The sequence below is a fragment of the Saccostrea cucullata genome, unplaced genomic scaffold, assembly GCF_032062105.1.
Source record: "Saccostrea cucullata isolate Sc308-1 unplaced genomic scaffold, CSIRO_AGI_Scuc_v1 ctg547, whole genome shotgun sequence".
Lineage (NCBI taxonomy): Eukaryota > Metazoa > Mollusca > Bivalvia > Ostreida > Ostreidae > Saccostrea > Saccostrea cuccullata.
In genome coordinates, this window is record NW_026930450.1 from 26,430 (window position 1) to 40,938 (window position 14,509).

Sequence of the window (14,509 nt, forward strand, 5' to 3'; positions counted from 1 at the left end):
AAATGATCATGTGTCATATCTGAATTACATAACACAGAAGAATAGCAGTTGTAGACAGGATCTGATATTCAAACAGAAAGTTGCCATTTCAAACTTCAAAAACATAAAGCTGTTGAATATTTAACAATGTGAAACTGTGTCATAGTTATTGAGTCAACCAGACGTTCTGAGAAATCCGGATATAGGATGGCGTCAGGTAAGAATGAAGTCGACACTGTCATTATAAAAAAATGATTACAACACATTAAACATAACAAGCAAAGTTCTGTTTATAAGTTACTTACTCCAATAACATTTTATGTACATTAACCTGATTCTTTACAAGTGTTAAAAGTATTTACGTGCATATATATATATATATATATATATATATATATATATATATATATATATATATATATATATATATATATATATATATATATATATATATATATATATATATATATATATATATATATTTACCATATATGCAAAAACTGAAAATTACTTTTTGTATGCATATGTATTAGTTTTAGTGATTAAGTAAAATCATAGACCTGGTAAAATCAAATAAAGAATGTTGATGGCCCCCGATACTGCAGATGGATAATGAAGTAGTGCTACTAATCTCTCGTGATTCTAGACAGAGTTCAGAAAGTAGCGCCATAGTAGTAGATATTCTAAATTTTAACTTAAAATACCATTAAATGTTCTTAGACAAAAAATCAGCATGCTTTATTAGGGGTTTTAAAAATGATATCAAATTGTGAAAAATTTTCCATTATCAAAAAAAAAAAAAAAAAAAAAAAAAAGAAAAATGTACAAAAATTACGAAACATAATTTCCAGATATTTTTCCCTTAAAAGAATGACTGCACTTAAGCTATGAGAGTTAGATCCCAATGTTTTGCGCGAAATAAAATTCCAAAATTAATTAAATTTATGTTTTATAGGTATTAAACAATATCTCAAGAGCAGGTTTTGGTATATTATATTACATGAAAGTATTAGATAATGCCGAGCGACACTAGCTTTTGAGAATCCGGGGTCTTACAGTTTTGTCTCATTTCTATTGTTATTCATATGCATATCAGTTTTCAACGACTTTGTTTACACCAAGGCGCAACTTGGCCATTTTTCTTATTTGCACAGAATGTGTATTTTAACTTAAACTTATACATATCCAAAGGATAATGTTGGCCAAATTGTGGCTCATATCTAATTTTTTTATAAAAATGTCCACAAACTAGGGTCGAGATGGCTACTAAATTAACCGGTCACCGAGCATCAACGATTGATATTATAATCACCTTTCTCACGTGACCATCTGCTGTTCGGTACGCTAACGCTTTCATTGAAAATTTCATTGTGTTTAAGTCTCTGTTGTGACCGTATTTATCGTACTTCCAACTTCAAACTATGGGAGATTTTTCGCAAATTTTAATAGGGTTTGAAGATAATATGTCTCTTATTTAATTTTATGCTTTTCATTAGGGGTGTTTTGAAAGAATTCTGGTATTGACAGTGTCATTAGTAAGTACATGGGCTTATGTCGCCTCTGTATTATGGTCTGCAAAGCAAGACACCTACCCCATCCCTTGACATCAGAATCATTTAATATTTGTGCACCATAAAATCAACACAATTTCTCTCTCTTCTCCATTTCAATTCGTAGTGCGAAAAAAATCATTTGTGCTAATGTTTACATTCCACAACCATGCGGTTTAAATCTCTCCGCCTATTTGCGGATACCTTAGATTCGAAAGTTGGTACCGTTCAAATTTCAGGAATTTAAGGCTTTTACATGTTCTTTTCAATTACATTTTATGTGATTAAAGGAAAATGTAAGACAAAAAATTCTAGAAATAAATATCAAAAGCATATGCTTACACATTAATGATAGATTAATTTAGCGATATATTGTAATGTAAGCTTAAAATGGGTAGCCGAAAAGGTTCCAAATGATGTACTTAAGTGCACTCATTCTTTCTTTTGGAAGAAGTGTACAAATCGATATATAGACATAAAAAGCTTTGCACACAGGTCCGTCATTTAGCGGAACTCTTCAACTCAAGGGAAGAACCCAATAAAGTTCAAACTACGTTACATATGACCATTAGACAAATCAAAGACGAGTATGGTAAATGAGAGAATTACTACCTATGAGAAGTCAATTTTAAAATGTCAACTTTTTAAGGGAATGAAAAAAAGCCCAATAATTCAATTTGTCAATTCTAATGGTAGAAACGTATAGCTGTTACAACGTACCACTTATTTATAAAGTCTCCATTAAAACATCGGCCTTCATAACTTTAGATGATAATTTTAAAGGACAAGTACCCTTGACACACACGAGATACGAAATAACCTAAGAGTTATGTCGTCGTACTGAAGTTCGATAATGTTATCTTTTTTTTTTACAAGAGAAGGTGACCTTAATTTATGCAAAAAGCCGTTGGAGCTGTTTTACATGTATACAACTAGCTAATAATATAATTCATAGAATTTGTGCACCCGCTATAGAAAAAAAAATGAACGCAGATCGGAGATCTTCTTTTATAACAGCGAATGTTTCAATATACATCCTGGATTTATATCGTCTACTTCGAATTAAATTTCATTTGTTGAAAAATCAATCTTTTAAAATTCCGTAATTACCTGTATAGGTTGTATACTTGAACATTAACTTGAATTCATGCAAACTAGATAACAGACGAGAAAACATTCACAGCTTATAAATGTCTGAAATATATGAGGATAAATGGTAATTGAGCTCAGAAGTCCATTAAGTATAATAAAATAGAAGCAGAGCAATCACAGGCCTTTAAAACAACAGAGGCGGGATCAGGTGCCATGAAGATGTGAAAAAATCCTGCCAGCCGGTCACACCTGCTCCTTGTCATAATTGGAAAATAACGGGAAAAATCATGATTTTTTTGGGATGTATATTATGGAGGGAAATTGCATAATGATGCAACTTTCCCGAAAGAGTTTTTTTTTTTGTAAATTTTAAATATGACAAAGCTACCATAAATTTAACGTGTATAAAGCGAGTATATATCGCGGTTTGAACTTTTTAGCACAATTTCAATCATTTGCTACATTTAAAAAGGATGCCGATATTAATCAAATGTGTGATAAGATAAGAAAAAAACATTTCGTATATGAGAATAAGTTAGAATATTTAAAAGATAACGTGAAAAATTAAACTTCGAAATTCTTTGTATGTGAAGGAGTCTTCTAAATTTGTTCCTCTTTTACAGACTCCGAGGACACCAGACAGCGCGCATTTCTTCGCTACATCCACAGACATCGCTGTGAGATCCCGATGAACGAAGCTGATAAACTGACAATAGAGCCGGGTATCAGACAAATGCTGGGACATTTAATCCAAAAAGTCGGAGAGAAAAATCCTATCTTTAAAATATCAGACATAATTTCATCAGGAAGTTTCTATGAAGGAACGAAAATTGGAAATTTTGATGAATTTGACTTCATGGTAATTTTGAAGATATTTTCGGAACCTGATAGAATTAATATTCAAAAGGGATGTTCGGACTGGTACACCAAACTCCAACTGAAAACAGACCAAAAGGAAAACCTCCAACCATACATGTGTTATTGTGCTAGTGGTAACGTTGATACTGAAACATATCATAATAGATATGAGAATTACTTCAGAAATCCAAAAGATTTGATTTCTTGTTTCTGGAATACTATTTCTGAAGTTACAGAATCCGACTCTTTTCATGTAGAAATACTCGAAGGGACCTTAATACCAACAAAAATTGAGAAAGAAAAACTCCCACTTGTATATGTTAAAAGGAGTGGTGTGTCAGAGATGAAATATGATAAATATAGCAGAACTTTGGTTAAAGTTGAGAGGACACATATTGGTGTTGATTTGATGATGGCATTGGAACATCCCAACCCCACAGCTGTTGGTGATCTGTCGGGATTTCCTTCTGAATTTCAGGATCTACTCTTAAAGTATGGCTGCCATATAATTACCAAATCTTGTCACGTCAATCACTCCCCACACCCATCCTGCTGGTTTATATCCTTCGCACGAATGGAGCTTGAGCTAATGAAAAACATGGATGAACACCATAAGTACTGTTACAAAATATTAAAAGCACTTCTAATTGAAGAAATTAACTTGTCCGGAAAGTGTATGAATTTATCTTCATATGTTTTGAAAACAGCTTTTCTATTTCATGTTTATGGAGATAATAAATGCACTCATTCTCGCCTGGACATTTCTTGTATAAACAGTGTTTTAGACTATATGTCATCGTGTTTCCACAAAATTCGAATACCGTGTTTCTTTGCAAGAGACATGAACGTCTGGGGCCACGTTTTGGAATTCCCATGCTTTAAGTGGGGGTGGCCAGGACTTTCTTTAATTGGCGGTCGAAATCAAAAGTTTGCCCTGTTGTGGATAAAGTTCTGGTACAGAATCGTTCAGTTTGTCAAATCAACTCTTTCGGAAGAAAAGATACCTGAAATGGGTAGTTGGATCTTTGCTACTGAAAAATTTGATTACACGAAGAGAACAATATATTATTTAATTAATAGGTACCTCAGTAATGAGGAAGCCGTAAAGGGCGCGCTCACAATTCAGGAACTGGCGGAAGTTAATCTGGATTCTTGCTCTGATGAAGATTTTGCTACATATATCAAGGAATTGCAGAACAATTACAATATTAAACTGGATTTCTTATTGACTGAAAATAGACATTGAATACCAACAAATGTTAACCAAAGATGGAATCATGACGACATGTGGAAAATTGACAAACGTCTTTATCAGCTTGCTTTTGTTTCTCTGAACTGGACTTAATGATAAAAAATCTTGAAGGAAAGCAAAACGAGCAAGTGAAGAGCATGAAAAATTCAAATACTGGTAACTCTACTTTGGCAGTTCATAAAGCGTGGGAAAGATGTGATTCATTTTACGGCAGCCCAGATCCTATCGCAAGAGCTCTGAAGGGAAAGTTAAGTGATGTTTTGGAGAAATTTGACTTTAACAACAAGCCTGACTACTATTGTCTCTCGGACACGCTGAATGAACTAAACGCCGTCAAAGACAATCCCAAGTACAGTAAGACATTAAGTTATTTTGAAACATCAGATGGAGTCAAACCTGTGTTACTCAAAGTTCCCATGCATGTTCAGAATAAGTGGCATGACAAGGCAATAGAATACAAGAAAAACAATGATGAAGCGTATCTCCTTTTTGTGTAATTTGTACTTTCGTGCAAGAGATGGCATATGTGATGAATGGCCCTTGATTTGACACTGAAGTTAAGCGAGTTGCTCGGCACCAAGGACAAATCAAATAAACAGTTTCACAGACAGACTGTTACTTCCAACAAAACAGAAGTGTTACAGGATGAGAGTCAGACAAAAGTGCGTGGTGCTGTCCACAATTCCGCACTCTCCACGAGTGACTACAATGCTTTCCGCACGAAGAGTATCGGTGAAAAGAGAGACATCTTAAGGAGATGGTCAGTGGTCAGTGTTTTAAGTTTTGTGATGGCAAACATTTGTCAAATGACTGCCGTGTGAAAGTAAAATGTGACACTTGTGGTAGCAAACATCATTGCACTGCCATGCAGTTTCACACATCAAACAGACCCACCCAGAATCAAGTTGAAAAACCAGCTTTACATCATCAGACGGCTGAGACGACCACACACATAAACGCAGCTTGTACAGAAATCTGAGGGGATTTCAGAGGCAAATCATGCGCTAAGAATGTACTAGTCAGCATTTACCATAAGCATAGTGAACACCCACCAGTTAATGTTTACGCCATTCTTGATAAGCAGAGTAACAAGTCACTGGCAAAACCTGAACTTTTTGAAATGTTTGACCCAAACACTACTTGTGAATCATACAAACTCTCTACTTGCAGTGGATCATCTTTAGTCAGTAGCAGACGCTCTCATGGCTTTGTGATTAAGTCGATGGACAGACAGACTAACTTTGATTTACCTACCTTAATTGAATGTAGTGCCATTTCTAACAATCGTAACAAAATCCCAACTTGTGATGTACCATTTATCACACTCATCTTGCTGAGATATCGAGCTTCATTCCGCCTACGCACCATACGGCACACATATCACTACTGATTGGCAGAGATCTCTTGGGCGCACTTTATGTCCTGGACCAGATAAGAGGTGATCCCTCTCAACCGTATGCTGAACGGCTACCATTAGGCTCGGTTGTCATATGAGAGACGTGCTTGGATGGAATCCATACACCTAAATCTGGGATATTATGAAAACTATGTGCTCGAATTCTGAACAACCGTCCCTAGGCATTGAAGTGCTCCATTACCCTTTAAAAGGACACGACCTACTTTACAAAACAACGGACAACAAGCTTTGGATCGAACTGTTAGCCTTGAAAAGAGTTTGATGAAGAACCCTCTTAAGAAAACTCATTTTCTGGAATTTATGAAGAACCTTTTTGAAGTCGGCCACATCAAGTTTGCACCACAGCTTCCACCAAACACTGAGAGCTGGCATTTGCCTCTATTTGAGGTCTATCAACCACAGAAGAAAGACAAAATCTGTGGAGTTTTCGACTCTCCTGCGAAGTGCGACGGAGTATCACTTAATGACGTCCTAATGAGTGGACCAGATTTAATGAACAATCTCATCAGTGTTTTGCTAAGATTTAGGAGAGAATCTGTAGCAATAGTTGCAGACATCGAACAGGTGTTTTACAGTTTCTTGGTGGATATTGAATACAGACGTTTCTTGAGATTCATTTGGCACAAAGACAATAAATTTGACGAACCTTTGGTCGAATATCAAATCAAAGTACATGTTTTTGGTAATAGTCCCTCCCCTGCGGTGGCGACATACGGACTACGTCTTACGGCTGATGAAGCAGAAGCACAGTATGGCTCGGATATGAGGGAGTTTGTGCATCGTAATTTCCATGTAGATGATGCTCTTTCTTTTCATTCATCTGCAAAGGAAGCAATCGACCTACTCCAGCGCACACAGAAGGCTCTGATGGAACATGGCTGTGTTTGAGACTACATGAGATAGCATCCAACTCTAGTGAGATGTTAGCAGCTTTCAATTCTCAAGATCTGGCAAAGGACCTAAAAGACACAGAACTCTGGGCAGATGACCTACCAACACAGAGAAGTTTTGGCATCTGCTGAAACCTTCAACATGACTACTTCCACAATCAAAGTAAACATGGAGGAGAAACCATTCACAAGACGTGACGTCCTTTCCTCCATCAACAGTCTCTTTGATCCACTGGATTTTGTTGCCCCAGTGATGATTGCTGGAAAGGCCATTCTTCGTGAAGCCATAACTAGTGGATTAGACTGGGATGAACCTTTACCGCCTGATCCGGAGGTCAGATCGTGTAGGACAAAATGCAGAATATTTGTCGACAAGGCTCTCATCGCTTTGAAAGATTTTCGGATTGGCTGCGACTGACCAGAGCTATTTGCTTCATACAGAAAATGATACGCAAGTGGAAACAATCAAGATTTGATGGAGATAAAGATCAAAACCCACTTACTTTGAAAGAAGCTGAAATTATTATTCTTGAGATTCAGGACGAGAAAATTTTCTGAAGAGAAATTAAAGCTCTCAAGGCAGGCAGAACAATAAACAAGAGTAGTCCAATTTTCAGTCTGGACCCATATTTGGATGAGGATGATTTACTTAGAGTGGGGGGCAGACTTTGTCACTCTAACTTGTCATTTCAAGAGAAGAATCCACTTATCGTTCCGAAAAGAGCTACATTGCCATTTTGATTGCTGAACACTTTCATAGAGAAGTGAAACATCAAGGACGCTTATTCAAAGAAGGGGCAAAAAGAAGCGCAGGGCTTTGGATCGTAGGATGTCGCCGCCTTGTAAACTCTCATATACAGAAATGTGCATCATGTAGAAAGCTGCGAGGCAAACAAAAACAACAACCAAAAATGGCTGACCTTTTTGAGGCGCATCGTCATCCGGCACCCCCTTTACATATATTGGAGTGGATGTATTTGGACCTTGGTCCATTGTTAACAGAAAGACACGAGGAGGTCAATCTCAAGCTAAGAGATGGGCAGTTATTTTTACCTGTTTGGTCATCTGCACAGTCCATATCGAGGTAATTGAGGAATTGAGCACCTCTAGCTTCATTTTTGCTTTACGTTGTGTTACAGCCCTTATAGGTGAAGTGCGCACACTTTGCTCAGATCGTGGAACAAACTTCATTGGATTCACTTCAGAAATGAACGTCATCATAATTGACATTAAAGATGCACCGCTAAAGGACTTCATGTAAAGGAGAGGAATTCAGTGGAAGTTTAACCCCCACACGCCTTACACATTGGTGGGGCCTAGGAGCTGCAAATAGGTGTCTCGAGGAAGATATTGGATTCTCTACTGACAGGGCGAAAGAAATCTTCAAGTGGGCGATGTTGTCCTTCTTCGTGACAAGACACTTCATCGCAATGACTGGCCAATGGGAATTGTCGAGAACACATATTCTAGTGATGACGCGCGTGTCCGTAAAATAGAAGTTCAGATTGGTATGGACAGAAAGATTTTCAAACGCCCAGCGACAGAAGTTCTCGTTCCAAACAAACTGTAGTGGGAATGTGTCGTGACAGGACATTCGATGAGAATGTGAAGTACAGTGTGCGCTATATTTTATTGTGTATTTTTGCTATTTTGAATACTGATATTGGGTAGAGTTACCTCTTTTTAATTTGTTTAATTTAAATATTTGTGATATTATCATATCAGACGGGGAATTTAATGTTACAACAGCCGATCTATCCGGAAATTTCATGTCCGTCTTTGTTACAACTTTATCGACGAAACTTCTTGTCATATATAGCGGCAACCTTGTAAGTTTTGTAATTGAAATTGTCTGAATAATAGATTATTTTGTTTATATTTTACTATGCAATCGTTTTCTTGTGCATATCATCAGTATTTTTGTTTATACTGCACTTGCAACTCGCAGTTGATGCTATTTTTAGATTTAAAATCCAAAGCTGTTAAAAAGTCAGATTAACTTAAAATGTAATAAAATTTTGTGTGATGTTTAAGTAAGACAAGTTGATAATCTGTTGCTTAACTATTGATGGTGTATAAGAATTAAATGTAGAATCTCAAATATAAGTTTTGAATGTCAGGATTAATTTCTGTAATATTTACCTGTGAATCTATATTAGAATTTTTTTGATTATTACCTGAAGTTGTGAGCCTACATTATTATCATTTTGTATTTTTATTTTGCGTTGCTTTCACAGAACGTCTCACAAGAGAACCTTGTATGAAGTCTGTTCCAGACCCTTGAATTCTGAATAAATCTACATGAACCCCTGGGGCATTTTGCAAACTGAAACAAAACAAGCGGATCGTCAATTTTGGCAATAGAGAAGATGCACAAAGCTTGGTTGCTAGATCAAAATTAACCCTCTATCTAGTAAAAAAAATCCAAATATGAAAATTCTGCAACTTTTACGTGTTTTTAAATGTGTACATCTGAGTAAAATCACTTCTTAAATGTAATGTAGTATACTACTCTTGAAGCTTGTGAATTTTTTGGTGAGGATAAAAGAAAACGATTTGGTAGAACATTCACCGGAACCCTCTTCATACCTTCGATTGAGATAACTTTAAATTTAGCATATAAACAGTATGGTTTCAACAAAGGCGTTTTATATCTGACAAATCACAAGGCATGGAAATTTCCGAGTTTTAATTTTCTTGAAGAAGCTGTTAATGATGTCGTAAAGTCTTTTATTTATCGTAATGACATTGTTATACTTGTGTATAAGTGAACTAAAACATATGTTGTGATTTAGACAAGACTTGAATATTTAAAATTCATTAAACTAGGGATGTCAACGAATATTCGAATATTCATTCGATAAGCTGACATTAAAATATGAATTTAGAATCTATATTTAAAATTCTTTAAAGGAAACCTTCGCAAAGTTACCCTATATACGAGGTAGTTATATACATTAATACACTCAAAGACAGAAAAATGTCAATTAATTCTAATTAAATTACACCTATTACTAATATAGAAATAAAAAAAAGAAATCATATTTTTTTCATAAAATGGCTATCATATTTGAAATGGCATTGGTATATATATACGAGGGGTGAAAAAAACATTCGCGAACTATCTCAATATTTACAAAAGCACAATATAGATGAGAATGAAATTTGGTACACCTATAGTCATGCACATGTTCTATAAAAAAGCATATGAAAAGTAATAATTTTCTCCATCATTGTGACGTCACAATTTGGATATACGTCAATATGTGGGTGACTAGTGACGAAAAATGGTTGTCGCAGTCTTACTCGAGGATACAAACAGCTGTAAAGTTTAACGTAAAACTTGGAAAATCCTTTGAGGTATCCTATGATTATTTGTACAAGGTTTATGAAGACAATCGACTTTCCGGACGATCAATCATAGATTGGATTGATTGTTTAAGTAAAGGGAGGGCTATTGTTTTGAACTGACTTTTGATTTGTAGCCCAGCCTAGAGAAGGCAAGCTGGGGAAGATATGTGTCTTTTTTGTTGGACAAAAATAGTTGAATATCTTAACAATTATATTATAATTAAATCCGAAAAATATCATTTACTATAGACTTTAAATATATTGAATATGATATAAAAAGAACAGCCCCATATATCCATATTGGATAATCAAGTTTCCGAAGACAAATGAGTCGGGTTGTGATGGTCACCGTGCTCTTTCTGGCGAAGGATATCCTTATCCAACCATCCTTTTTCCGAGATTTGGTCATTTCTGACAAATGGACTGTTCTTGTTATAAAAAATTCACTTGCAAGGCAAAAAATATAAGACTCGGAAAAATATTTTAGCGTCTATGAACAGACTGCTTCGAATTCGGAGCATGTCATGTGACCGCTTGGAATAGGACGGTGGCAGATATGCATAAAAATCAGAGAGGGCTTCTTTAAAAAATAATGAACACTGAAATCTAATTTTATTTGTTTTATGAAAGATATTCAATTTGTTCGCGAACTTTATGATCGCCCCTGATATGTTTATAATACATTAATAATAATGTTTTGTCACCAAGAAAAAATAATAATACTCTAAGCATTCTGTAAATATCGTAAAATACATCAAAGCAAGGTAGATTCTTTGTGTGCTTGTTCTACACCTAGCACCCAAGTCACTTTGAATTGATATTCAATCAAGTTAAAAAAACATACTAGTAATAAATCAAATTTTGTGAATGTAAAAGAATATATCCCATTTCAAAAATATATTTCATATCTATCAAAAAAGGGAAAATGAGTTTCCAATGGACAATAAAAATTGCCATTCATTCAGTGGATTGGTCGTTCAGTAAAGTACTCACATATATGTGTACCTTATTAAAAAAAACATCCAAACATTTTTGCTTACTTCAGAAAACTTATAGCGTTCTTGATTATGCACCTGTATATGAAAAGTAAAACATGAAGTAATGGCATGTAAAGAATTTCTTTCTCTGAAACATAACCAGGAGGGAGTATAAGTTGGAAAACCCACTTGTTTTATGTTTTGTCAACTGACCCTAGTACACAATGATCATGTGTCGTATCTAAATTACACAACACGGAAAGTTTGTTGTTGTAGACCTGGTTTGATATTCAAACAGAAAGTCGCAATTTTCAGACTTAAAAAAATAAAGCTGGTAAATATTCAACTGTGAAACTGTTTTATAGTTAGTGAGTCCATTCTTAGATATCCGGATATAGGATGGCGTCAGGTAAGAATGAAGTCGACAATGTCATCATAAAAATGTTTACATCGTGATCGGAAAATAACGGAAAAAAACCATCATTTATTATATTATAGAAGAAAAATGATGCAGTCGATTTTAAGTTTTTTCTTTCGGAAAAAATTAAATAATACCGACAAAGCTAACAAAATTTTAATGTGTCGATGTATCATGGTTTAAACATTTTATTTTTCTTTCCAAACTAAACTTCTTATTAATCTTTGTATATGAAAGAGTCTTCTGAAGTGTTTTCTCTTTTACAGCATCCCCAGACAACAGACAGCGTGCATTTCTTCGCTACGTCTATAGACAGCGCTGTGTTATCCCGATGAGCGAAGCTGAAAAACTGACAATAGAGCCTGGCATCAGGCAAATGCTGGGACATATAGTGCAGAGAGTCGGAGAGAAAAATCCTGTCTTTAAAATATCAGATATTCTTTCATCAGGAAGCTTCTATGAAGGAACAAAAATTAGAAATTTTGATGAATTTGACTTCATGGTCATTTTGCAGATATTTTCAGAACCTGATAGAATTAATATTCAAAAGGGATGTTCGGACTGGTACACGAAACTCCAACTGAAAACAGACCAAAAGGAAAAGCTCCATCCATATATGTGTTATTGTACTGGTGTAAGCCTTTATACTGAAACATTTTACAATAGATATGAGAATTACTTCAGAAATCCAAAAGATTTGATTTCTAGTTTCTGGAATACTATTTCTGAAGTTACAGAGTCCAACTCTTTTCATGTGGACATACTCGAAGGGACCTTAAAGCCAACAAAAATTGAGAAAGAAAAACTCCCACTTGTGTATGTTAAAAGGAGTGGTGTATCAGATTTGAAATATGATAAATATAGCGAAACTTTGGTTAAAGTTGAGAGAACACATATTGGTGTTGATTTGATGATGGCATTGGAACATCCCTACCCTGCAGTTGTTAATGATCTGCCGGGTTTTCCTTCTGAATTTCAGGATCTACTCTTAAAGCACGGCTGCCATATCATTACTAAATCTTGTCACGTCGATCACTCCCCACACCCATCCTGCTGGTTTATCTCTTTCGCACGAATGGAGCTTGAGCTAATGAAAAACATGGATGAACACCATAAGTACTGTTACAAAATATTAAAAGCACTTCTCATTGAAGAAATTAATTTGTCAGGAAAGTGTATGAATTTATCTTCATATGTTTTGAAAACAGCTTTTCTATTTCATGTTTATGATGATAAATGCACCCATTCTCGCCTGGACATTACTTGTATAAACAGTGTTTTAGACTATATGTCATCGTGTTTTCACAAAATTCGAATGCCATGTTTCTTTGCAAGAGACATGAACGTCTGGGGCCACGTCTTAAAATTCCCATGCTTTGGGTGGGGATGGCCAGGACTTTCTTTAAGTGGTGGTCGATATCAAAAGTTTGCCCTGTTGTGGATAAAGTTCTGGTACAGAATCGTTCAGTTTGTCAAATCAACTCTTTCGGAGGAAAGGATCCCTAAAATGGATGGTTGGATCTCTGTTTTAGACAAATTTGATTACACGAAAAAAACAATTTATTATTTAATTAATAGGTACTTAAGTAATGAGGAAGCCGTAAAGGGCGCACTCACAATTCAGGAACTGGCGGAAGTTAATCTGGATTCTTGCTCTGATGAAGATTTTGCTACATATATCAAGGAATTGCAGAACTATTACAATATTAAACTGGATTTCTTATTGACTGAAAATAGAAATTGAATAGAAACAAATGTTAACCAAAGATGGAATCATGACGACATGTGGAAAACTGACAAACTTCTTTATCAGCTTGCTTTTGTTTCTCTTGAAGCAAAGCCTAATATTTTGAAGCTGTTTTCACTTTTGGCAAAAAATATGGAAATAATGAACAATATTCAACCTTAAAAGTCCATTAGAACAATAAATACGACCTTTAAAGTTAGGTTGATTGCAAATATTCAGAATATTTCACTGAAAAGTCCATTCAGACAATGCAAATCAGGAGCAAAGCAAACATGGACCTTTAAAAAACATAAGAGGTGGGAACAACTAGGTGCCATGAAGGAGTGAGCTGCCACTGTGCTCCTTGTCACTGTTAACAAAAAATCCATTGTGTGGAGATAATGAACACTATTCAAACTCAAAAGTTCATTAAACAATACAAAATTGGTACAAAGCAAACACAGACCTAAAAAAACATCACAGGTTGGATCAGGTGCCATGGAGGATAATTCATTATTATCTATATAATGGTCTAATAATAAATACAAAAAAAAGTCAGTCAATCATCAATATACGTAATTTTAAATTGTATTTGCTGAGAAGGTCATTGTATCGACCACAGAACTTGCGAAATGATGACTTGAAAATAACTGTATATATTCTAATTTTATCAACTTGTGAATGAGTACCGTACATATACCTCGTTTTAGAAATTTTCGTATACGTAGATCATGCCCTGCGTTTGCAATTAACTTAGGAATAAAAACCTCATCATCAACAATATGTTGGTGATAAGGTTATATTGCATTATAAGAAAGGAAAGTTGACCACTGAAAAGATCACATTTTGTTTTTATGTCAACATTAACGTGTTTTCTAGTAAACTCCAAAGATAAAATATATGTTTCATGATTTTTGTTTTCAAATTGATAAAACGTTGTCGATATATCTAAAGATTGAGTTGATCATGAAGCCACGGTAAAAGATTTCTTTTAATGTA

The 14,509-nt window shown here is 35.0% G+C and overlaps 3 protein-coding genes across 3 annotated transcripts; all 3 read left to right on the forward strand.

Annotated features, from left to right (window-relative positions):
* Positions 1 to 9,720, forward strand: LOC134228627 (uncharacterized). Its single transcript, XM_062710295.1, has 2 exons — positions 1 to 196; positions 3,245 to 9,720. The coding sequence occupies exons 1-2, from the start codon at positions 187 to 189 to the stop codon at positions 4,723 to 4,725; spliced, it is 1,491 nt and encodes a 496-aa protein (XP_062566279.1). The 5' UTR covers positions 1 to 186; the 3' UTR covers positions 4,726 to 9,720.
* LOC134228622 (uncharacterized) lies at positions 5,265 to 7,036 on the forward strand. Its single transcript, XM_062710289.1, has 2 exons — positions 5,265 to 5,491; positions 6,340 to 7,036. Exons 1-2 carry the CDS (start codon positions 5,265 to 5,267, stop codon positions 7,034 to 7,036), a joined length of 924 nt encoding a protein of 307 aa, XP_062566273.1.
* A 1,875-nt stretch (positions 9,721 to 11,595) lies between the features above and the next one.
* LOC134228617 (uncharacterized) lies at positions 11,596 to 13,706 on the forward strand. Its single transcript, XM_062710281.1, has 2 exons — positions 11,596 to 11,775; positions 12,051 to 13,706. The coding sequence occupies exons 1-2, from the start codon at positions 11,766 to 11,768 to the stop codon at positions 13,526 to 13,528; spliced, it is 1,488 nt and encodes a 495-aa protein (XP_062566265.1). The 5' UTR covers positions 11,596 to 11,765; the 3' UTR covers positions 13,529 to 13,706.
* Positions 13,707 to 14,509: the final 803 nt, after the last annotated feature.